Here is a 25,501-nt window from a genome sequence, read left to right on the forward strand (position 1 = left end):
TTTAAGAACTCTTTTTGGGATAATGATTCCTACGTCAGAAAGTTGCATCCTCTGGGACGGTATATAATAACCAAACCTAAAAACCAGTGTGAAACACAATAAGGCCCTACTAATGTAACTAGCTAGGATTCTGTATATCTATTAGCGGGTGTTTCTTGCATACCTATCATCAAACATCAAATCTTTTATAGAATTGGAAATTGTACAACAACTCTTATCACAATAAGTTGGATTCCACACTTCACACCTCTCGATTTAAACCAATGATAACCAATTTAGATATTGGTAGATATGGTTGACCCAATATTACTTACTTGGTTTCAAGAAAAATTATCCCAGCATCCTCCCTAAGCAAAGGCAGGAATTCTAAACATCCACATACTTTAAGATAAACCACATAGTAACATCATTTTGCACACATAAAATCTGAATGTTATACAACTGCATTGGGATATAAATGCATAGCCCAAAGCACAAACCTAAAACCTCTACCACCATCAATGTTATCTGGACACTACCATGTCCATCAAAAATATAGTTTTCCTTGCAGAAAGCAATGAGTGAAGGATTGTACACTTTCACAATCCTCAACAAAATTCACTCACAAGTTCCAACCTTTGCCTAATCTGCAATGTTGGTATAGAAAAGAATATCTAAATTATGCTTCATTGTCAAGTTTTAACAAAAACTTGTCACATCTATCTCACCCAATTAGCATACATAACATCTCTATTTTAATCAACTTCCAGACAACACTTTCAAAAATTTCTACAGTTTAAATCCACGTACCTATCACCACCTGTTTCTGCTTCTACTTCTGGTCAATATGTATAGCCAGGAAATGAATTCATCTATAAATGCAAACAACTGGCAAATACTGCCCAAATAACGCTTTAGCTGAGGTAGAAAATTAACCGGACAAGCGGGGTTTTACCTCGTCATTTACTAGTTGTATCACTATTGATTAAACCAAACTATAAAAGCAGAATTACAACAATAATATCAATAGTATGTGTCCCTTCTATGCGGACTATGCAAAAAACATAGTAGCTAAAGAACACCTCGGCTATGCCGGGATCGGTTTTATCTGCAGAGGTCCCACGAAAATTACCCTAGAAGCTTAGCACAACCTTGGGGGATCACCGACGCATTGTTGGCTTAAATATGAACAAAACAACAATGCATTTGACAAAAAACCCAAGTGTACTTTGAAACAGACCCAGGGGTCAGCTTCATCAATACCGTCAATGCACCGTCTTATTATATCTCAAGTATGATAACGGAAATTAAACTACGGATAAAACAAATACCACACACTGTAGAACATAACTATAAAGAGATCAATCAGGCCAGGTAAAATTAAAGTCGGACATATTTTTTTCCGACTACGGTATGAGATCATGTTGCACCAGATATTTTAGACGAAATTATATCAAATGACTGAGACTCCATCGATACAATATACCCACATAATTCCTTTCTAGTTCTTAATACCAATTTTAGAGGGAGGATCCCTCACATGGTTACATTCACAACTATCTCATATTCGGGATGATACTTTTCTTAATAAATCCACACCGTAATGAATTTAAAGCTCATATTTTGGGGTATGTTTCTCTTAAAAAGATATACATACCCACAAAAAATAAGCATGTTCCGAAATATCAAACCTCACTGTTTATCAATCCTAATTTCAATGGTTGAAAATCTGTTGATCTTCAGCGGCCGATCTTTAGCAGTGTTATACGTTTCAGAATGTACCCATTCTTTGTAAGAGCAACTGCAGTGGTGCGACCATAACCAAAGAGTAAAAACCGAAAAAATCTAAAAGGATTGGGTTTAGTCCATGGTGCGACGTTATGGTGTAGGAGCAAATATGGTGGAGCGGGTGTATAAAGATTCGTCTGATATGGGGCTCAGTTTGAAATTACGCCCACACTATGGGTCTCAGTTTGAAATTACGCCCACACTCCAACGGGCTCAGTTTGAAATTATGCCCCACTCCAAATATGGTGGAACGACAATTAGGACTCCGCCCCACTCCAGACGCAAGTAATATTTGCGTCTCACGGCGGCTCAGTTTGAAATCACGCTCGACCAAAACTAAACTAAAGAACAAATATGGTTTGGTTTTTGGTTTTAGTCTAGTTTTTGATCTTTACTCCGTTCAATAGTGGTTGATTTTTGGTCCAAATATTTGATTTTGCTCGTCGACTGTGGTTGCTCTAAGAACATAGACCTTTATAAAAAGAATATACGTCCAAAATACTAACTTTAAATTCATTACCGGTTATATTTTATTAAGAGAAATGTGACCCTAAATGTGAGCCAATGTGAATATAACCATGTTAGCGGATACTTCCTCGTCAATTTATTTGAAAAAAAAGAAAGAAAAAAATGTACAATGGTCATTATTTTGTGTAAACATAGAAACGTATAAAGAGTATTATTATTATGGGTTTTCCACACTAGCTTCATTTGTTCCAAAAACTATCTTAAATTTCTCTCTCTCTTCTCTATACACCCAAAAGGGAAAAAACGTTCCCTTCTTCTTCACTCACTTCCAGATTTAAAGAGAGAGAGAAGAAAGGGAAGAAAAAAAAACTGTAACTTAAACTTTCTTCACTCTTCTTCTTCTTCTTCTGGGTCTTTCGTTAATGGCAATAACGAAACCCTTGAATTCATCTTCAAATTTTGTTGCTGATAGTAGTATCAACTCGATCTCACTCTAAAAGGTTCATTTTTCTTTTGATTGTTATTTCTATCCGTGTTATCTAGAGATTAGAAGCGGAACTTACAGTTTAAGTTATGGATCTGAGTGACATTTATTATAATTTCTTTTCTCATTTTTTTGCTTGAAAATTTTCTGATGGATCTGGATTTACTTAGACTGAAATTCGTAATATCGATCTCGGAGTTTTTCCCGATTCATTGATTGATTGATGTGTAATCAAATTTAAGTTTTGCTAGGTCTTTGATGTAGTGATGCAAATTATTGTTACCAGTATGGATGAGATTGTGAAATACCCAGATCATTCAGTTAACGAATCTGGAAATAAGTTTGATCTGAATTCTGGTTTTGGAATATATGTAGTACACATAATCATTCTGTTTGATTCTGTATTCTAGGTCTTCAAAGCTGAAACAAGTAAATTTGGTATTATGGTTTCAAATTCTTGGTTTTATTTGGAATCGATTTACAATAGAGAAATTTGGTACATTTCTTACGAATTGAATAAGATTTTTAGGGGATATACCAAAATAGTTGATTGAATAAGATTTTTAGGGGATATACCGGAGTAGTTGGAAGAACGTGTTATACTTAAACTTCTATTGAGAAGCTTGAAAATGCAACGTTGGTGATATGAAAAATGTTCAGTTCCTGATGTTAGTGCTTAGAGGGACCTTGATCAGTCAAAACATTCGCTAGTAAGGTGTATATACTTTGGATAGAAGAATGTAAAACTGGTGGTGGAAACTTCATCTATCTGGTATGTCGATAAAAGAAAAAACTTCATCTATCTAGTATATTTAGTGGAGGTCAAAATGATTGAGACATTGGGTCGTCATATAGTCCTTTCGACTTTGCTCTATTAGGATGTCTAAGGTCGCCAAGAATTTATGTGTATATGGGAAAGAAGACGATAACATGTGATATAAATAGCTATTTTTATATCAGTGGCCAGAACCGTATGACTTGAATGTGTGTTACAACATTAATTTAAGTGTGTGACATTAGGTGCCACAAACACATGCTTATAACATTGAATCCTCTATTACAACCCAAACCTAAAATTTTCATGTGATAGAAAGTTGATTGTACCACTAAACCCACCAGCTCGTGCAGGACATAAGCACACTGATAATTAACTAGCCAATTCTAGTGGTTGGCAAACATTTTGGTTCCAAGCTCCTATCAAGGAACTTCTCTTTTGCATCTATTAGGAAAATGTCTTCCAATGGACACACACAATGTTAACGAGACGTTTATTTATTGCTGCAGTTCTTACTACCACAAAATGAAAATGGCATATTACTTGCCATCTATTGAAATAGTTATTTCCCGTTCATAATCTAGAACTTCAGTATGCTTCTGTTTTTTTTTTTTTGTTTTTTTTTTAAATCAGATTGACTTGCACGGCATTTTCAATTTACTTCATTTCTAAGTATTCAGTTGTTTTATGTTTCCAGAAAATCAGTTGCTAGAGTGGATACTCTTAGCCTTTATCTGGAAGCGCAAGATTTTGTTTTAGCAGAGACAGACAAGTTCAAAAGCTTGTGACATAAACGAAGGAACAATAAAATGGCTCCCTCGAGCAAGGCCGATAAGAAGGCCGCATTAGATGCAGCCTCGTGGATGTTTAATGTCGTGACTTCTGTTGGAATTATCATTGTCAATAAAGCCTTAATGGCAACATACGGCTTCAGTTTTGGTAAATATTCTATCATTTTCATCTGCATCTCTTTGATTTTCTTTTTCCCACACATTCTTTGGTATACCTATAATATTTTATGTTTTGCTTTTCTGTTGAAAGTTGAAAATAAACACTAGATAATATATCCACTGCTTTCTTCCGTTTTATGCCCTTCTACTACCAAAAATCCTGTGCCGGAGTTTAACACAAGGATTTGAAGTTCAGCCGTGTAGTGAATTTATAGTGAACAAGGCATGGGCTCATTGACTTCCTTGTTTCATACAAAAATAAGAATTACCACAAGTAATTAGTAAGGTGTAAATGTGAGTGACAAAATCTAGATGCTTTTAAAAGCTAAATTATATTATATGTGATGGAACATTTATCCGGTCTGGATTGAAATTTCAAGGTCAAGATACTGTAGTTATATACAATTGTTTTATAGCCGGCCATACTTAATTATCTGTTTATTGTGTTCTGTAAATAAAAAAGGAGTTCTTGTTTTGCTTTTTCCATTTAATATTCTTTTCTGATGAGGGCATTGCTGCTTGAATCATTGCTATTTCTTTTTATAATTCCGTTTACACATTGCTGAGGTTTGTTAGCCTTGCATGGTTTTTTTGTTTTGTTTTGAGGTTCTGTTGTTTTTGGCTTCATTATCATACATTTTACTGCTTAAATTGACATTGATCTCATAATTGATTGAAAGTACTTTTTCTTACACTTGTCCAAATAGCTAACCATGTCAGATTTCTAATTCTTGCTAAATTACTATCTTCTCCTGCAGCTACAACGCTAACTGGGCTTCATTTCGCTACCACAACCTTGATGACATTTGTTCTTAGGTGGCTGGGATACATCCAGCCCACGCATTTACCTCTATCCGAGCTCCTGAAATTTGTTCTCTTTGCAAACTTCTCTATAGTTGGGATGAATGTGAGCTTAATGTGGAATTCTGTCGGATTTTACCAGGTTAGTTTGATGGTCTATTGGATTTTTGACTCCTTCATTGAAATTTTATACCAAGTTCTTTCTCCAATAAATTATATTTATATCATCAGATAGCGAAACTCAGCATGATCCCTGTATCCTGCATTCTGGAAGTCATCTTGGATAAAATTCGATACTCGAGAGACACAAAATTGAGCATACTGCTGGTTCTTCTCGGTGTTGCTGTTTGTACTGTAACTGATGTGAGTGTTAATACTAAAGGATTTGTTGCTGCAATTGTCGCTGTCTGGAGCACTTCCCTGCAACAATATGTAAGTCATCGGTTGCTCAAAATAAGATGTTATCTTTTGATCAATATTTTTTTGTAAACCTAATACAATAGATGGACTGTCTAGTTAGCTTTCTTGATATTATGAAAATCCACTTGCACCTTATTTTAGATTGCTAGATGTTTCTTGCTTAGTCCATCTTTTCACTATTTGGTGCATATAAGCTAATTAACCCCCTTGGCCAAATTAATTACTCCATTATGTATAATTGTATTTTTTTCTTTCATGTCTTGATATTATGAATACACCCACTTATACCTATCGTAACTTTTATATAATGTCAATTTTTTTCTTATCCTAGCTTGGTTTTTTAACTGGAATCTCCCAGTTCTGATAGAACTTGTCTTATGTAACATATCCGGCTACCTTTTGGTTGTTTGTGTAGTATGTACATCACCTTCAACGGAAGTATCAACTTGGATCTTTCAGCCTATTGGGGCATACTGCGCCTGTCCAGGCTGCATCACTGTTGGTTGTAGGTCCCTTTCTGGATTACTGGTTGACAGGCAAAAGAGTCGACCACTACGATTATAATGTAGTTTCGGTGGTAAGTATAAATCTTATCTTGAAGCTCTCCGTTCTTTGAACTTCTATATGATGTTTGGTGTCAGAGGCTAAGGTTATAGATGATTGAGTGTTCCTAAAACTTAGAACTTTGTAGATATATGTAAGAACTAAGAAGTAGATAATACTTGGTTTGAGCCTCCCTAACCCACCAAACCTCATCCTAACTCATCTATAGGCGCTACACACAGGTTTCTGTTTGTTATAGGTAGTACATAATTGAGTTATTGCCTTATCGGTGGAGTGGATGCTTAGTATTCTGTTTGGACCTTCCATGTACCATTTTTAAATGTCTTCTGATGTAGGAGCATCTTGGAACACTGCGTTTAAAGATTTATTATTTAAATGCGCTGCTCAATATGCTGCAGTACAAGTAGCCATTTAAGCATTGCTATGTATAATCTGCTCAAGTGTTGAAGAAAGGTGCTTAAGGCTTGACTTTAGTTGTTCATTCTTGCATACCAAATCCAAAATATACCTCCAGTAGAGCAAAGGTTAAAACTGAATTCCACATTTGTGGAGAAGACTTATGTAGGTCGTTAGGAAATAACTGTCCCTATTACTTCGAGTTTGCTCTATAACAGTTTAAGTAAACTATTCACTGTTTACTGAATCTAGACTGATGAGTTGTCATTCTTTTCTCTTGTATTTGTTCTGCTTTTATTTTTTGTATGCTTCTTACAGTGAATACAGAGCACCGGCACTAATGATTGGGTTTTATTTCTACCTTGCAGTTATTCATCACTTCTTCGTGCATCATTGCGATAGGGACAAACCTTAGTCAATTTATCTGCATAGGCAGATTCACAGCTGTATCATTCCAAGTCCTTGGGCATATGAAGACTATCCTAGTCTTAATACTGGGGTTCATACTTTTTGGGAAAGAAGGTCTCAATCCACAAGTAGTTCTGGGAATGATAATAGCAGTATTAGGAATGATCTGGTACGGGAATGCCTCATCTAAACCAGGTGGCAAAGAGCGGCGTAGTAGCCATTCTCTACCAACCAGCAGACCTCAAAAACATGGGTCAGATACCAGCGAGACCGATGGGAAGATCTAACACGTTGAAGAAAATCTTAGATGGCTGGATATATCCGATTTCAGGAAGAAACAAAAAGGAAAACAAAGAAGTTAGCTTCTAACATAAAAAGGTTAGAACACGCATGGTTATTTTTGTCTAATTCTTTCACTTCTAATTTTGATTTTTTTAAGCCATCCTTTTAATTTGTTCTCAAGGGAATGAACACAGTTGGATCTGGTGTAGATTCCCTAAAATCCCATTTTGTTCCACTATCATCATGGTCATCAGTTATAGTAATTTATTTATTTATGATTTCTCCCCTCTCTCCAATAAGTTCATTTTCTTCTTGTATTGCTGAATTTCTTATAAACCAAGTAGTGAATTATCATTTTCAATGGATATTCAATCCATTTTATTCTTCAACCTTATGTTCAATCAGTTACTCTGCCGCCCCCTTAAGACTGCAACTTGTCCGTAACAGCTTATCGCTGATCATGATTAGTGAATTTCTCATCTCTATTGTGCTGTTTAGTAATATCACTTGTTAGATTCCAAAACTACTTTGATATATCGTGCAGGGTCGTGTACTTGTCCAGCACAATCTTTAGTTCAAACAAAGACAGCTATAGATTACCATTGTTTGTTGGGGAGGTCCGTATAATGCTCTCTTGATTTTAGGTTGGTGCTTATCTTGGCCCCATTTCTTGGTAGGTGCAGACCGTGCAGAGAGAGAGAGAGAGAGAACCAATAAATTGGTGGTTCATATTGGGCCTATACGAATTGAAGGTTATCGTTGCTGCTAGGATTTTTGTGGTTTTACTAGTTTCATCTACATTAAACAAAACGATGGAACCCTAGAGACGGGACATTGGACCCTGTATGATGTTGTGATACAGAGGCAGCAGCACTATGCTGCAATTTCTAGGAAATAGAAGAGAGTCAAGAAAGAAAGCTGGATTCATTTTGGATGGAAAAAAATACACTAGAAATAATTGGAGACCAATACAGGTATTGTAGCACACTTGCACTCAGATAGCAATCAGAGAGCAATACAGGTTGGTGATAAACAGTGTCTAGGTGGATGATGGTATTATCATAATAGAAGTCTTAACAGAAGATAGTATTGAGTTCTAGGATTGGCTATCAAGAAACCAAGTGCTGGGATTAGACGGTGTAGGTAGGACCCCATGTTCTCCTCTCATAATCATTGCCCTGTTTGAAAGATCTTTTACAAAGCAACTCCATTCAAGTTGTGTCCGTGTGTGTTTGTTTTATCCACTCCAAATGTCAGGTCCCGTTATTCTACATTCAAATACACTCGGAATACAGACTAACGCTTCCTCTACCGTATGAGCGGCAATACGAGGAGCAACACCCCCATTCGCACTATTTCATACGCATCTACCTCAGACGGTACATAGTAATCTCTCTTTTTGTAGTAAATCTTGATTTCCATTAAAGGACTGGCAGTTGCACAAACATTATGGTGCTTTCTCTGTCTGTCCATGTATAAATGCCAATGCCTTGACTTGACCTAACCGCGTGTGCATGCACGTGTAGGTGTTCCCCCCTCTCTCACAATCCTCTCGCTACTATTAATAGTCTATTACCGGTATATACTATTCTTCTCTTATTGCTTTGCCTGTGCTGTGCTCACAACGCACGTTATCAAAGAAAAAGAAAAAAATGCCCCTCCACTGTTTACGAAGAACTCACTAAATCCCTTCTTCTCAAGAATGGGAAAGAAAGACCAAATGAGACACATTTCGAAATTCTTGTCTCCTCTTTTCGTTCTTGGTTTTTGCAGTTTTGCTTCCCTCACAGTTTGGGGTTTTGGGAAATGATCTTTTCTCCTCTTACATCATCATCATCAGGAGCTTACAAACTAACAAACAATTCATCAATCGAGTGGGTGGGACCCAACAAGTGTTTAAGTGGGTCCCAAATTAGTTTTTAAAAGTTAGGTTAGAGTTGAAAGATGGTGATGGTGACAGTATATTGTACGTGCACGAACAAGACACATAATCGAAAACAAAGTATACGTACCAGTACAGGTGACGCAGCACGTGGTCTTCCACAGCTTGGTGGGCCACCTCATTTGTTTACCCCCGTTACCGTCGTTATCGCGCATACCTGGTGCTGGTCAACTTTTTCATACAGCCCGTTCTTATTTCCTACCTACGCACCCCAACCCCAAAGGCTCTCCTAAGCACAACCAATCGTGTAACCATGCAAATTAATAATTATAGGTCATCCGATATTTCGATCACGGGCAAATTTTGAATCACGATATGTCGTTTTCATGCCAGAATCTGTTCGTAATTGCCTGGTGCTGGTTGTTTTCATGTTCTCTTCCTCTGTAGGGGTTCGAATCCCATAATTACCAGATGTTATTCCAATTTAAGAAGTTTGGAAATAGTTTAAGAATCGCTAATATAGGATATCAACATAAAATATAATTAGAAGTAGACTTTTTTTTTGGTCACCAGTATACGACATAAACTTTAGGTTAGCTTGAAAATTTTGAACGATTGGACTACTAAGTATATTAACAGTTCATTGCGGTTAAAGTATAGATCAAGATCTAGATTCGTGTCTCTAAACAAATTCAGGTCGATGAGCAAATTCGTACTATCGGATACAAATCTTGGGCCATGAGACTTTGTTGGACTACCAAGTAAATCTTAGTTTATACGATAATTTTTGGGTCCAGTGGCATATTTTGAGTCTTACAGAATATGTTGTTCATCCAGCATATCTCGGGATTTAGATTTTTGGGTAACTTGGTTATTTAAAGTCTCGAAGTAGGTTTTGGCAAAGCAAAATCTTTAGTTATCAGACTTATGGTCATAATGCCATGTCTTTGGGGTCATTTAATAAACTTTAGGTCACTCACAAAACTTTGTCGTAATGATAGTTTATGGATCGCGATGCAGATCACCGAGCAATTTGAGTGACACGACAAAATACGAGTTGGTTCACGAGGATTGTGGATGCCAATGGAGTTAGCAAGATCATATCCTCGAGTTACTCTTATCGTTGTGAGGTTGTGAAGGGAAGGCAGATTGCGGTAATTGCGCATGAGGATTTACATAACACGAAAACGAATATGAAAAAGGCTGATTTTTTAGCTTTTAAGGTTGATCTCTCAAAAGCATTTGATGGAATTGAATGAGATTTTGTTATGTTTGTTTTCATGAAGCTATGCTTTTGTAAGCGTCGGTGCAAAATGATATTTGAATGCATTTCAATCGTATCTTGTCACATTTTTCTGAATGTGTCCACAGGTCATACGTCTGAATCCACTAGGGGTTTATGACAGGGTAACCCATGATCTCCTTATTTAGTTATCACTAGTTTAGAAGGTTTTTCTTGACTTTTCATGTCCGAAATCACTTATGGTGTTAAAATCAATAGAGTTTGACCCGTGATCTCTCATCTTTTATCAGTTGATGATTGTTTCATTTTTATTTATTTTTATAAAGCTTCAATTCCTAAGGTAAGAAATTCAACTTAATTGCTTAACATATTTAGTGATTATTCTGGTCAGTGTGGGGTTTATTTTAGTAGAAATGTATATGGTTATGATTCTTGCAAGAGTGCGAGTTAAAATAATTTCAAAAAGTAAAGAAACATTTAGGTTCCCCTTTATTATTATAATAGATATAAGGCTTATGTTTCTTTGAAAGGATGACAAGGCTTATATTTCTCTAAAAGGATGGCAATCTAAGGTCCTATCAAAAACTGGACGAACAATTTATAGATTCTAACTTGTCTGCCTATCCTAGTCATCAGAAGATGTGTTACTCACTCCCCAAAAAGGTGTTAGATAAACTTGAAAAAACCGAGAATTTTTTTTTGATAGAATAAAGAAGATCCTAAGAAAGTTATTTATCTCAAGGCTTGGAGTTCTATATGTACTCTTAAATCTCAAGGGGGTCTCAAAATAAAAAATCCCCATAATTTTGACTATTTCTTGTTAGCTAGTTCGGATTGGAGACTAGTTAATAATCCTAATTAGTTGTGGATTCAACTTTTGAAAGGGAAATACTTTCTTAAAACTCATGTTTTATAAAAGCACACGATCAAAAACACTTCTTGGATATGGTCTTGAATATGTAAAGACCTTGAAATAATTTGAAATTCAATTTATGAACTGATAGGGTTAATTCTTCAGTAAGAATTTTTAAAGGTAACTGGATTCCTGGTGATGACACATTAAATTGTATCCATCCTAATACTCCCGGGTTAGTTAAAAATTTAATTGATGAATCTGGGTCTTGGGATGTCCCACATTCATTGTTTGATTTGCATACTGTGCATAAGATTCAATCTGTATGGATTAAAAAGAATGGTGATGACACCTTATACTGGACTGGTACTAAGTCTGGTTTATTTACTACTAAGTCTGCATATTCTCATATTTCTGGAAATCATAACAAAATAGAGTTTATTTTCTGAGAAAGCTTTGGAAATTACAAGTCATCCCTAGAGTAAAATTGTTTATTTGGAAAATGTTTGCTGATGTTTTGCCTTTGAATGATAACATTGATGCTTTCTCTTCTAAGTCTGTTGCAGATTGTCTTTTTTGTAATTTTGGTGTGCCTGAAACTGGCAGTCATTTTTTTATTAAATTTCCATTTGTGAGATATGTTTGCTTTCATTTAGGAATTCCTTGTCCTACTTATAACAATTCTTTTGACTGGGGAAAACAATGGTTTCCTCACCCAGGGAATATATGGAGTCAAATTTATGCTTGTATTACATGATTTATCTGGAAATATATGAACAAAGTGTTGTTTGGTAGGATTCAACCTAGTCCGTTTGACCTAACAACCTAGTTAATGATAAAAATTCTCCAATGGAATATCAATTATTCTTTGGATTCCAATCAAAAACACATGGTAGAAGTTCAAGAAAGGAATATATTCATCTATGCCCCCAATCCTTGATATACATTACCAAATTGATGTTTTCTTTAAATATGAGACAAGATAGTATGGGGTTGGAGTGGTTCTTATACGGAGAATTATTATTGAAGATCGCAGATTCTACTCTAGTTTCACTACAAGACCAGATGCTAGAAAAGCCCTTGTTGTTCACTAGAAAATTCTTGGGCAAAACAACAAATAAACAAGAAACTGGAACTCCTTTGTGACTGTCACGGTATAGTTTCCTTCATGAATGAAAAAATGATCAACAACGACACTTGGGAAGCTTTTTCCGTTCTTCGGGATGCGACGCAAAAAATTTAGGCTTATGATTATGCTAAAATCGTCCATGTAAATAGAAATCAAGCCTCTTTTGCTGATAAACTTGCTACTTTTACGGACTCTCTCATCCATCTATGTATTTACATGATACAAAGTTGAACTCCCTAAGGAGAGGAGATGTATTATTCTCGGGTTAATTTTTAATATATTTTTTGTTTATTAAAAAGAAAAAACTTTATTTCGATGTTTTTTTTTTTGCTTTGAGAGTGGGTTTTAAAGTATGCTTCAAACATCATTTCAAGAAATATAAAGTCACGCCTAATCATTTACGGGCATCATAACCCGTCAATATATAAAATGATAGAACTCACTATAGGGTTGCTTTCCAGATAGAAGAAAATCTAGGATATAATATTGATATGTGTAACTGGATTTGTAGATTTGGAATATATGGGAACAGTATGAAAGATGTTAGAATGATATCAACTATCTGACTTTGAACTCAACCTCAACTTCCTACGCAGGAATAATGTTTATAGGTAATAGCTTTGCCTGTGTTCTCCAATGTCTTGTATAAAAATTATATCATGCGTTAATGAATAATGATGCAATTATTTATGACATATTTTTATGATGCACAAAAATGAAAAATATGGTTTTTGGTTATTTAGCTGCCAGGTGATCTAGTATATATTATAATTGTTTAAAACATACGAATTGATTAAATCATTTAAATTGAATGAAACATATAACAAGTTAAACACAAACGCATGAGTCGGGTTGGGACTTCATTATAAGTTGTCTTTTTCTACTTAAAGAACATCTTTGGTAAAAGTTGAAGGAATTGAATTTTGACAGTTATCTCGAAAGGCATTGTAACACCCGCAATTTTTACATGTCGCGCTCTCAAAAATGTGTCATTTGTACGAGACGAAGCTTCATCTCAAGCTTGTTGCGCGTTTCCGACAGGTTGGCCCAAAATAGAAGTTGCACCATCATGGTGCATCACCTCATGGGTGGTTGGCGGGGATAAATACTGCACAACCGTGATGCAATACTCAAGTTGGCTAACGATCCATAAGTGAATAGCGTACCATCATGGTGCATTACGCAAGGGTGCATGACATAACGGTCAAGATTAATGAAGCATGCATGTCAAAGTGCTTACCAAATTGAAATTCTAGAAATGTCAATAAGACATATATAGGAAGTGGTAGTTGGTTGAGGTGCACTGAGCGGAGATGCATCAATAAGCTTCAATGGTTAGCCGATAAAGCTTATATGATGCTAAAGCATCATTACAGCGTGTTGCTTATTCAAGAGAGTTTTATGATGTGCATCCGTCATCGTTGCTACGTTGTTAAACCAAGAATGCACCTCCATAGTGCCAAACGAAGGAAATGCAAATGATGCACGCTTTTGAACATCATTTGAAGACCATTTGGTCTATACGGACTAAGATATTTCTTGAATATGGCCTTGTATATCTTGTCCTTATGTTGATGAACTACGATCAATGTTTAATCGCTTTGAGCCACGGGGGAAGGTATCTAGGCATTCACAATGAGCTGCAACATTAGTGGTCCGGAAGCTTGTCGCGTATATCATCTAATTGCGAGTGACATTATGGTAACTCATATCATCTAGCTTGGAAAGGCAAGGAAAGAGATGATTATTTACATACTTGATGAGGTAAATGCATTACATTCCTTGGATGCTCATACTGCCTATTAAGCCATCGACGCAGGCACGCACCAACTACATAAGACATAGGCATCACAAGGATGATACAAGGCAAGAATAGTATGAGTCTGGATGATGCACTCTTAGCACAAGCCATACATTTTCATACATTCATCTCAATGCCAAGGCGAAGTAAGAAATCAGGAATAGGCTTACAGTGGCCTATGTGCAAGTTCATGGCATGCATCATGCTTGGACAGGACTCGGAAGTCAGTGATGCACGAAAAATATATCAACATTAGCCTTCAGGCTTTATACACTTCGCAGAAAAAGGGTAAGTTGGAACAATGTGGAAGTTTTATTTAAAGCATCATGCTTGCAAAGACAAATCGACGTGCATTTATCAAACAATAATTGAAGATTTAGGACCGGATCACTAGCATTAGAGTCGGAAAGGTTCGGCAGGCACGGTTGGATATAGTACGCAAGATTTTCTGCTCCGTCACAGTTGGTATCAAAACAAGTTCCGGGAAAACACTAGGGACTGTGCGTTATGAAATCTTAGCGATTATTTTATAATTAGACTACAAAATTTAAGTTGGAAGAGTATGTCAATGGTTGCACGTAAAGAGAAGGCCTAACTGAGATTACAATTACTTTGGCATCGAATTAGACTTAATCGAGTGTTGTGAGTTTCCCAGGCCTTAAATGGTGACCCACCAGATAATTGGCGACCCATAAGACCATTAGAAACTGACAAACGGTGTCTTGCATTCGATTGAAAAGGCATTAGAGTTTGGTCCTCATGGTACTGTGCTAAGATTTTGCTTGTCATTTAGATGAACCTTGCCAAACTATGAACTTTTTGGGATTCCTAGGTGTGGCGGTGGACGTGCACTTAGGATCATGTGTTAAGATATCCTTTTGGAAATCCTAAGGATGTGATGGGACGCTTGCTTATGGGATCCATATCGATATTCTCGGTAGTGTTGTATAATCTCTTAGGATTCATGAGTATGCGGTATGGGACCTATGCTCAGAAGGTCTTGATTGTTGTTTACAACAAACTGAATAAACCTTGTGTGATTTCTGAGCATCATGGCATGAGACATATGCTCAGGAGATCCAAACCGAAGAAGCTTGTCCATAATTTTTTATTTTGAATTTAGGTTCTTTAAAGGGGGTGATGATGTAACAACTGCACTTTTCACATGACGCATGTTCAAAGATGTGTCACTGGCATGAGATGAAACTTCATCTCAAGCTTGTGTTACGCGTTTCAGTCAAGTTGGTTCAAGATCGAAATTGTATCATCATGGTGCATCAGAGCAGCAGGTGTCTGGCCGAGAGCAATATCTCACCATCATGGTGCAATACTCAAGATGGCCACCGGTCCATAACTGAATAACGAACCATCACGGTGCATTATGCAAGGGTTCATGCCATAACTATCATGAATAGTGAAGCAGGCATGTAAAAATGCTCCCCAATTTGAAGTTATAGAAATTTCAATAAAATGTATATATATACAGGGGTAGTTGGTTGAAGGTGCATTGTTCGAAGATGCACCAATAAACTTCAAAGCTTAGATGGTAATACCTATATGATGCAAAATCATCTTTGTGGAAAGTTGAATACTCAAGAGAGTTTCATGATGTGTACGAATCATCGTTATTATGTTGTTAAACCAAGAATACATCACCATGGTGCAAAACGAACGAAAGGCCAATGATACAATCTTACATATATTTTCAAAAGGCCATTGTCTTATACGTACGGACTAAGATATTGTATTTCTTTGAACTTGCAACACAAGTTGTCTTTAGTAGCTTGTCCCGAAGTTGATGAATTACAATAAGTGATTGATCCATTCGATCCATAAATGAGGGTGTGTAGGCAGCCGCAATGAGTTGCAACATTAGTATTTTATTATCTTGTCACTCATATAATCTAATTACGAGTGATTGCGACATTATGGTAACTCATATTACCTGGCTTGGCAAGGCAAGCCAAGAGATAATTATTGCCATACTTGATGAGGTGGATGCATTTCATTCCTTGGATGCTCATACTGCCTATCAAACCGTCGACATAGGCATGCGCCAATTTCAGATTGGGAATGGTTAGGAAAGGAAATTAACATGTATGCAAGTAGTGCGAGCTTGCGTAAGATACGGGCATCATAATATTGATGCAAGGAAAGATGACATGAGCTTGGATGGTAGATCCTTGGTACAAGCCAGACAATTGCATGCATTCATCTTAATGCCAAAGCGAAGTAAGAAAACTAAAATAGGTTTTGAATGACGTATGTGAAAGTCCAGGGCTCGCTTTATGCTTAGAAAGGACTCAGAAGTTAGTGATGCATGAAAAATTCATCAACATTAGCAGGCTTTATATCATTCGCAGAAAAATGGTAAGTTATAACGGTGTGGAATTTGTGCTCAGGGCATCATGATTTCTAAGGCAAATCAATGTGCATTTTTCAAGCGAGAATTGAAGCTTTAGGACCCGATCACTAGCATCAGAATAGAGTATCATAGAATTTCGGCCTGCACGGCTGGGCGTCGCAAGCAATATTTTCCGGTCAGTCGTAGGCATTGCTTTGGAGGTTGGAAGTAGAGGTGGATGAGCGATCGTATTTTCAATAGTGATATATGTACATATATAGGGTTAGCATCCATTTATTCTCAATTAATATGATCCAACAAAAATTTCTCATTGACTATTAGGTCAGGTGAATTAAATAATAGACGTTTGTTGGCATTCCAAGCTTCATTTTTATTTCAGGTCCTTTGGATATCATTGCTTCAAAATAAAAATTAGAATTAGGTTCGATAAACTGGAAAGCTTTTAATCATACATGAGATCTTTCAATCAGGACAACGAGAAATGCGTATATATTTTATTTAGTTATTCCATTAAACAAATGAAATAATTCATTATTTACGGGTTGGTAAAGTCAAATTTGCAACCCTAATCACTTTTTTATGATAGTTCCTTCAAAGGTAACCTGACATGTATGTCAATTATCGTTGTTGATATTTGAATTAGGTTTGTTGATTAAAGAGACTCCCAAATAAAGTAGAAGTTTCGTAAAATGTGTCGATGTACTTTCGAAGAGGTTAAACTGAATAACCCAGTTGAGGCATGACAATCATACATTTGTAATGAACTGTATCTATGTTAGTTCCGATACAATGCATATAACATATACGAAGTTGTAGATGTAAAAAAAATGACAGGGTTAGATAAATAATATAACCGAGATTAATGTGATCGCAGGAGGATGATTACGAAAAGTCCTTGACTAAACAAGAAAATAGTTGTTCAAGAGCTGCTTCAGTCGCAAATAAAGAGGTTAGCTTGGTCTAGGGAGAGAAGCTGAAAAGATGAGATCAGAATTCTTAGTTACAGAGAGCTGCTGAAAAAAAGGGTCTGATAGACATTATGTAGAAAGCTATTGTATTTTTGTTGTGTTTAGAGTAACTAAGAGTTAGTCTATTTACATCTCTACAAAAACCTAATATCTAGTTTGTGAGATAAGGCTTAGGAGTAAGGATAAGCACCTCCACCTTAATCTTAGGAATAACTAAGGATAGATCAAGGTTTGAGTATATCCTCTGCAACTGAGTCCGTGTGACCAATTATTCTCTTTTTGTGTGAGTAGGATGATACTCACACGTGTCATAGACTACTAGACAAAAATCCTAAGGTAACCCCCCATTTACGACGTAATCAACCTTTATGTATGAGGTGTTGTATGACATGTTAGTATTCTCCAGAATTTTCGTAACTTTAAGTGGAGAAATACACATCTTTTAGTCTAGAGGCCATCCAGAATCGTGCAAAAATCTATTGGGGGATTGTTGTATCCTTGTGCGATATGAGGATAGCACAAACTCGGCTGATTTAAAGTATGACCTAGTTGTGAAAGTATTCTTTGAGATAGAGGAGTGTGAGACCGACATTGTGAAAAGGTTGGGAAAGGTTGGTCCAGAAGAAGCACTAGGACCTGATAGTGGTTAAATGTTGACCTAAAATGGTCATATGTCAATAGTTGCGCAGAGGCGTGGCCAACTTTGTAAAGAAGCTAAGATATCATGCTGCTTATCCATTCAAAGGAGCAAGTCAAGTAAGTCAAGCCTTTGTCCAATCATAGGAGCATGGAAAAGGTTAAGGTTGAGCATCAACCCAGCGTGATCTTCTGTCGAGTAAAAAACGGAGGCAGAGCTGTAAGTGTATGATGATACAAGTACGACTATTCTTCTATGGAGGGACGAAGCATGGTCGGAACTAAAGAGGCGTTATGGAAAAGCCATACCTCAAGAGGCGCTATGGAGGCTTAGTACTCGTGGTGACGTTTCAGAGCGATAAAACTACCTAAGATTCACAAGTTTGTTGAGAGACTCGGGGAGTCGTTTCAGAGTCCTTTGGTTGAGTAAATTGCTAAAACAATACAACAAATCAATGATATTAGTTTAGTTTTTTCTTAAAAAAAAAAGCCACGTGGATGCCACATAACATTGGGTACACCCAAGTTGGTATCCACAGATCATTTTTATACTTGAGATATCTGACGAGTATAACAATCATATTTAGCTAGTTGCAAATCGTCGTACTTTGCTAAATTAGTCTAACTGATTACCTGAAATTTTACGGAAAGGAAAGCACATCAATTTCGATACTAAGCAGTGTAGTCAATCTCGGCCGTCTCGGCCGAGATCTCGCCGATATTCTCGGTACCGTCCTTAGGGCGAGACAATACTGTAATCTCGCTGATACGATATTTTAACGATAAAATCGGACGGAATTTGTTAACTCGTATGGTACCGACCGGAATTTCGCCGAGATTTTAGACGTGGTGTGTGTAAAACAAGTCTAAAAATGGTAGAGTTTCCCCTTTTTCATCTGATTGAATTCAAACAAGTGATTCAAGATAATGCTAGCACAATTAGAGAACAAGGAAATAAGGATGCTAATGCTTGGATTCATCCATAACATAATAACTAAATGAAACGAAAATCAAAACTACTAAGTAAATGAAATAACAAGTAAACTCTCAATTTATACAAAATGAAACTCTGAACAGCTGATTGATCATCACCCATACAAATAAAAGCAATATCAGATCTTTTAGGTGAAAACCTGAAAAATGGAGACGAGTACAAAAGATATGGTAGATGTGCCGCCATTATAGGGAAGGGAAAAACAAGGGGGGGAAGATGAATAGAATGAAAGACACGACTTCAGATGAGGTGGAATGGTTTTGGCTTTTGACCAAAAACATATATATCCCTCTAAATGTTAACTTTATCCTTAAAAACCAAAATAAGTGCTGGTATAATATATGTACATGTGTATGAGGAGAAAGCAAAGGTTGCAACAGCGTGTAAACTGAAAAAATTACTAACCATATGTATAAAGTTTGGAAATAAGAATTTTAAAAAAAATTCTGAGATTTGGAACCGAAATCTCCCCGATACATAATCGTACCAGTGTACTGGTCCTTGTCCGAGATAAACCGATATCCGATATTGACTACATTGATACTAAGTATAGTAAAGAAAATCACTACCAAAATATTAATCGGGATCTAGCCTTGAGTATCAAAGGAATATATGAATAATAGTATATATCACTGATATATAAACGCGTTCAATAGTTCTTTTTCATATGAACTTTCCAATTCCAACTTGTGTCAATGACTCAATACAAAATCTATAAAACAAATAAACAGACAATTCGAAAAACACAAATTGGGATCGGTCTTGGGATCGACCAGAAATCGAGTTCAAAATATCTATGATACGTATTTCTGAGAATGCTTCTAACATGTTTATAAAAGGCGGATTCGATTCCAAAGCTCAACAAATACATAATTACAAGTATAATATCATGTTATGCTAAAATTTAGAAAATATAGCAAATTATACCATTTAGGCCAAGATATAAACGTCGTAATGAAATAATCTAGTTGAACCCGTTGGAGTTTTTGATTTGGTCTGGGGATTACCAAAACAAACCAACACCTGTCGGTTTTCACAATACTATTACCATCCTAAACTCTTAGTTAAATGGTTCGGTTCATGGTTAATTGGTTTGGTCAAGTGCGGTCCACAATTTGGGACGGTTTTTTTGTGCTGCCTTGCTTATAGCTAGCTACCCTATAGGAAAATTCCGCGAAATTTTAAGCCAAAATACAATAAACTACTCACAGTTTGTGGATTTTGATTAGTCCAATCATATCGCAAGTCTTCATGAAACATGTTCAACTCCCACAATTTGAAGCCCTATAGTTATCCATCAAAAAAAAAAAACCCTATAATTAAAACTTGCATTAACAACATCGTGACATTTATTTGGAACCTGCTCGTTGCCTTGCATATTTGACCCCACACCAATATGATTGATTGTTAAAAATCTTAAATCAGTTGTCCCAAACTCAGTTACTCAAATCAAAACTCGTACGACATTTTAAGCCAACAAACTCGAAACTGGTATTATATTTTTGTCGAGAGAAAGTCATAATCGTTGCTAATGGCGAGGCTTCTTTAATCACTGATTTTATAGAGTTACACTTGGTCTTCACTGACACGAGAATTTACATGCGTAAATAAATATTTGCAACTGTTGTCAACCATCTGCTAGGTTCCATGCCTAAACTTAGCATTGAGCTTTGGTGCAAAATAGCAATTTGGATTTCCTTGTGCATCTTATCCATAGAGTCCAAAGACTGAAAACAGAAGAAAATGATGGTTGGTCAATTTTGATTCATCAAAAAGGCAGTACTGTACCTTTTGTTGTGTTTGGGCAGTAAAAGTTGTGGGCATACATATATGACAACAAAGCAAAATACCCAATGGACCAACAGTATCTTTCTTCTATGTAATGTACTTAAATGTATATGAAATTCCCACTGAATATTCAATATTCATTCATTATTGCAATCTCTCCTCTTCTTCTTCTTCATCTCCCTTTCCTATTCATTTCAATTATTATTCTTTATTCATCTATACATACTACTGTTGAGAGAAAGAGAGATGCAAGATCCAAGATTATTATTTACTAAGAATTATATTCATGAATGAATTATGAAGAAGAAAAATACAGTATGAAAATGATCAAGTCATGAATAACACATTCAAAACCCGCTATTAAATTCAACTGTTCATTCTTTAACTTACATTTTAGAAAAGAGAAAGAGACAGAGTATGGTCATATACCCATGTGACCACAACAGCTGTGTGTGTGTGTAATATGTCTATTCTTTGTTTTCTATGTCTTCTTCTTTGTTAATCCAACTCCAATGTAATGTGTACTGTATACTATCCTCTTCTTCTCCTTCCTTCCTTCCTTCCTTCCTTCTCCCCTCTCTCTCTCTCTCTCTCTCTCTCTGGCAACTGCAACAAACAACTCTGTCATGGCCAAATCTAAAACCCTAATCCATATATCTCATTAGCTAAACAACACAAACACAAAAACATGAAACCTCTACTGTCTGTTTTCCTACCATTCTTCTTCTTTGCTATCACTTGTACCACTGCTGCCAAAGCATTATCATCAGATAGTGATAGTGAGCTTTTGCTATCATTCAAGGCTACCCTTACAAACCCTACCCTTCTATCAAACTGGAAACCAAATACAAGCCCATGTTTCTTCAACGGCATTACATGTAATAAAGATTCTCAAGTTTCGTCAATCAATCTTATGTCTATTCCTCTAACTTCAAACTTTACTTCTGTTTCTTCTTATTTATTGACTTTGAATCACTTGGAGAAGTTGTCACTCAAGTCTACAAATCTCACCGGAAAACTATCAGCATCCCATTGCAGTCAAGTTTTAAGTGATTTGGATCTTTCTGGTAATGGTTTAACAGGTTCTGTTTCAGACATTGTAAGCTTATCATCTTCTTGTACGAGTTTGAAGAATCTTAACTTGTCTAGGAATGCGTTATCTGGGTTTAATGCTCAAACAAAGGGAAGTCTCGGTTTCGACTTTGAATCGCTTGATCTTTCTTCGAATACCATTTCTGGTCCGAATGTAGTTCAATGGCTTATCTCACCTAGTTGTTCTAATCTCAAGTATTTGAATTTGGCGGGAAATGAGATTTCTGGTAGTATTCCGGTAGCTAATTGTCCCAGTTTGGAGTTTCTTGATTTATCGGCGAATAATTTCTCCGGCAAGCTTCCGTCTTTCGGAGTTGGCAGTGGCGGCGCCGGGGGTTGCGATTCATTGCAACACCTGGATCTTTCGGGTAATAAGTTTACGGGTGATATTGGTGTTGGACTCATTGGATGTCAAAATCTTAAACTTTTGAATCTTTCAATTAATGAGTTTTCAGGGCAAATTCCATCATTACCAACTGAGAAGCTGAAATACGTTTCATTGTCGACAAACAAGTTTGAAGGGGAGATTCCTACACGACTGGGCGAAGCTTGTTCGAGTCTGGTGGCGCTTGATCTTTCGTCTAATCACCTGGTTGGTAATGTCCCTGATAATTTAGGCTATTGTTCATCTTTAGAATATATTAATCTCTCCAACAACAATTTGACTGGTGAATTCCCTGGTGAAACATTAGTTAAGATGACTAGTTTGAAGAGATTGGTTCTTTCTTATAATTATTTCATTGGTGGTCTGCCTGATTCATTGTCTAAGCTTACAAATTTGGAGTTGTTAGAATTAAGTTCTAATAATTTCTCGGGGTCGATTCCGTCGGGGTTATGTCAAGATCCTAAGAACAATTTAAAGGAGCTGTATCTTCAGAACAATCTGTTTACGAGTACAATCCCGGCGACTTTAAGTAATTGTTCTAAACTGGAGTCACTCGATCTCAGCTTCAATTACCTGTCTGGCGAGATACCTTCCAGCTTAGGATCGTTGTCGCGGCTTCGGGATCTAATTATGTGGTTGAATAACCTGCAAGGTGAGATTCCTGAAGAGCTCATGTACATTAAAACACTTGAAAACTTAATCTTAGATAACAATGATTTGACTGGAACAATTCCACCTGGTTTAAGCAACTGTACTAATCTCAACTGGATATCTCTGTCGAGTAATCGGCTTACTGGAGAAATCCCAGGATGGATTGGTCAGCTTAGTGGCTTAGGAATTCTTAAGCTGGGGAACAACTCATTTACGGGTGGCATTCCAATGGAAATCGGAGATTGTCGGAGTTTGATATGGTTGGACCTTAACAGCAACAAATTAAGTGGGGCTATTCCTTCAAGCCTGTCGAAACAAGCTGGTCAAATTGGTGTTGGTTGGGTATCTGGGAAGAGATATGTGTATTTGAAGAATGATGGAAGTTCAGAATGCCATGGAGCTGGAAATCTTCTCGAGTTTTCTGGAATTAGACCAGAGGGGTTAGATAGGGTACCTACAAGGAGTTCTTGCAACTTCACTAGAATCTATATGGGCAATACAGAGTACACATTCAGTAACAATGGGTCCATGATTTTTCTTGATCTGTCTTACAATTTGTTGGAGGGTAGTATACCCAAAGAGCTGGGGAACATGTATTATCTATCTGTTTTGAATCTTGGGCACAATAGTCTCTCCGGTCCAATTCCAAACAACTTGGGAAGCTTGAAAAATGTTGGAATTCTTGATCTATCCCACAATAAGCTCGAAGGGCAGATTCCTGGTTCCTTATCGGGACTTACCTTGCTCTCCGAGATTGATCTTTCGTCAAATAACCTCTCAGGGCCAATTCCCGTGTCAGGTCAGTTGGCAACATTTCCAGCTAGCAGATACAAGAACAATGCAGGTCTATGCGGCTACCCTCTGCCTACTTGTGATGATTCAGACACAAATGCATCAAAACTCCAGCATAAATCGGGCAGGAGGAGTGTTTCCATGCTTGAGAGTGTAGGAATGGGCTTATTGTTTTCAATTTTCTGCATACTTGGTTTGATTATTGTTGCTGTGGAGACCAACAAGAGGAGGAGGAGGAGAAGAAGGCTGTCTGAAATGTCTGATCTTGATATTGATAATACGTCTAACTTGGGCATGACCCAAACTAACTGGAAGTTAACTGGCGCAAGGGAAGCATTAAGCATCAATCTCTCCACCTTTGAGGTTGATAAGCCTCTTCAGAAACTTACGTTTGCAGATTTGCTAAAAGCCACCAATGGATTTAATGATGACAGTATGATAGGATCCGGCGGGTTCGGGGATGTGTACAAAGCTCAACTCAAGGATGGGAATACAGTGGCTGTGAAGAAGTTAATCCAAATCAGCGGACAAGGAGACAGGGAGTTCATGGCGGAGATGGAAACTATTGGGAAGATCAAGCACCGGAACCTAGTTCCGCTTTTGGGTTACTGCAAAGTAGGTGAAGAACGGTTGCTAGTCTATGAATTCATGAAATTTGGAAGCTTAGAAGATGTTTTACAAAATCGAAAGAAGACGGGAATCAGGCTGGATTGGTCAGCCAGAAGAAAAATTGCCATTGGAGCTGCGAGAGGCTTAGCTTACCTTCATCATAACTGCATGCCTCACATTATTCACAGAGATATGAAGTCAAGCAATGTCCTACTTGACGAAAACTTGGATGCTAGAGTTTCTGATTTTGGTATGGCAAGGTTGATGAGTGCAATGGACACTCATCTTAGTGTTAGCACGCTCGCAGGTACTCCAGGTTACGTTCCACCTGAATATTACCAGAGTTTTCAATGCTCGACCAAGGGAGACGTTTACAGTTACGGGGTAGTGTTACTGGAGCTGCTTACTGGTAAGAGGCCTACGGATTCTGAGGAATTTGGAGATAATAATATAGTTGGATGGGTAAAACAGCATACAAAATCATCAATAACTGATGTTATAGATCCAGAGCTCATGAAAGAAGATTCAAGCTTAGAGAATGAACTAGTAAAACACGTAAAAGTTGCATTGGCATGTTTGGATGATCGACCAAGGCAAAGGCCAACAATGATACAAGTCATGGCATTGTTCAAGGAAATCCAGACGGGGTCGGAGTACGACTCCTCTGCGACGGTCGACACCGAGGAAAGTTTTAGTGCAATTGACATGGTGGATATGGCAGTTATAAAAGAAGAAAAATGATGATTTCTTTGAGGAGAAATATGGTGAGGATTTCTACCACGCAATTTTTGCTTCTTCAACGGTATAAATATTTTCTCTTTGTATTTTCAAATTTCCCATGTATTATATTTCTTCACTTCACAAAATCTTAATATTAATCAATACTTGAAAATTTGTCAAAACATATTAACTTGTCTTTTGTTGGTTCCAGTAACTTGTTTTGTTTTGTTAGATGGTTTTCTTTCACACCTTAATACACAATTCATTCTTTTGAAACA

The 25,501-nt window shown here is 36.8% G+C and overlaps 2 protein-coding genes across 2 annotated transcripts; both read left to right on the forward strand.

Annotated features, from left to right (window-relative positions):
• Positions 1-2,482: 2,482 nt before the first annotated feature.
• On the forward strand, positions 2,483-7,701 carry LOC113357221 (UDP-rhamnose/UDP-galactose transporter 6-like). Its single transcript, XM_026600561.1, has 6 exons — positions 2,483-2,735; positions 4,192-4,433; positions 5,203-5,387; positions 5,477-5,677; positions 6,081-6,242; positions 6,994-7,701. The coding sequence occupies exons 2-6, from the start codon at positions 4,304-4,306 to the stop codon at positions 7,318-7,320; spliced, it is 1,005 nt and encodes a 334-aa protein (XP_026456346.1). The 5' UTR covers positions 2,483-2,735; positions 4,192-4,303; the 3' UTR covers positions 7,321-7,701.
• Positions 7,702-21,473: 13,772 nt separating this feature from the next.
• On the forward strand, positions 21,474-25,407 carry LOC113357222 (protein BRASSINOSTEROID INSENSITIVE 1-like). Its single transcript, XM_026600562.1, has one exon. The coding sequence runs from the start codon at positions 21,663-21,665 to the stop codon at positions 25,242-25,244; it is 3,582 nt and encodes a 1,193-aa protein (XP_026456347.1). The 5' UTR covers positions 21,474-21,662; the 3' UTR covers positions 25,245-25,407.
• Positions 25,408-25,501: the final 94 nt, after the last annotated feature.

This window comes from Papaver somniferum, chromosome 3 (assembly GCF_003573695.1).
Source record: "Papaver somniferum cultivar HN1 chromosome 3, ASM357369v1, whole genome shotgun sequence".
Classification (NCBI taxonomy): Eukaryota; Viridiplantae; Streptophyta; class Magnoliopsida; order Ranunculales; family Papaveraceae; genus Papaver; species Papaver somniferum.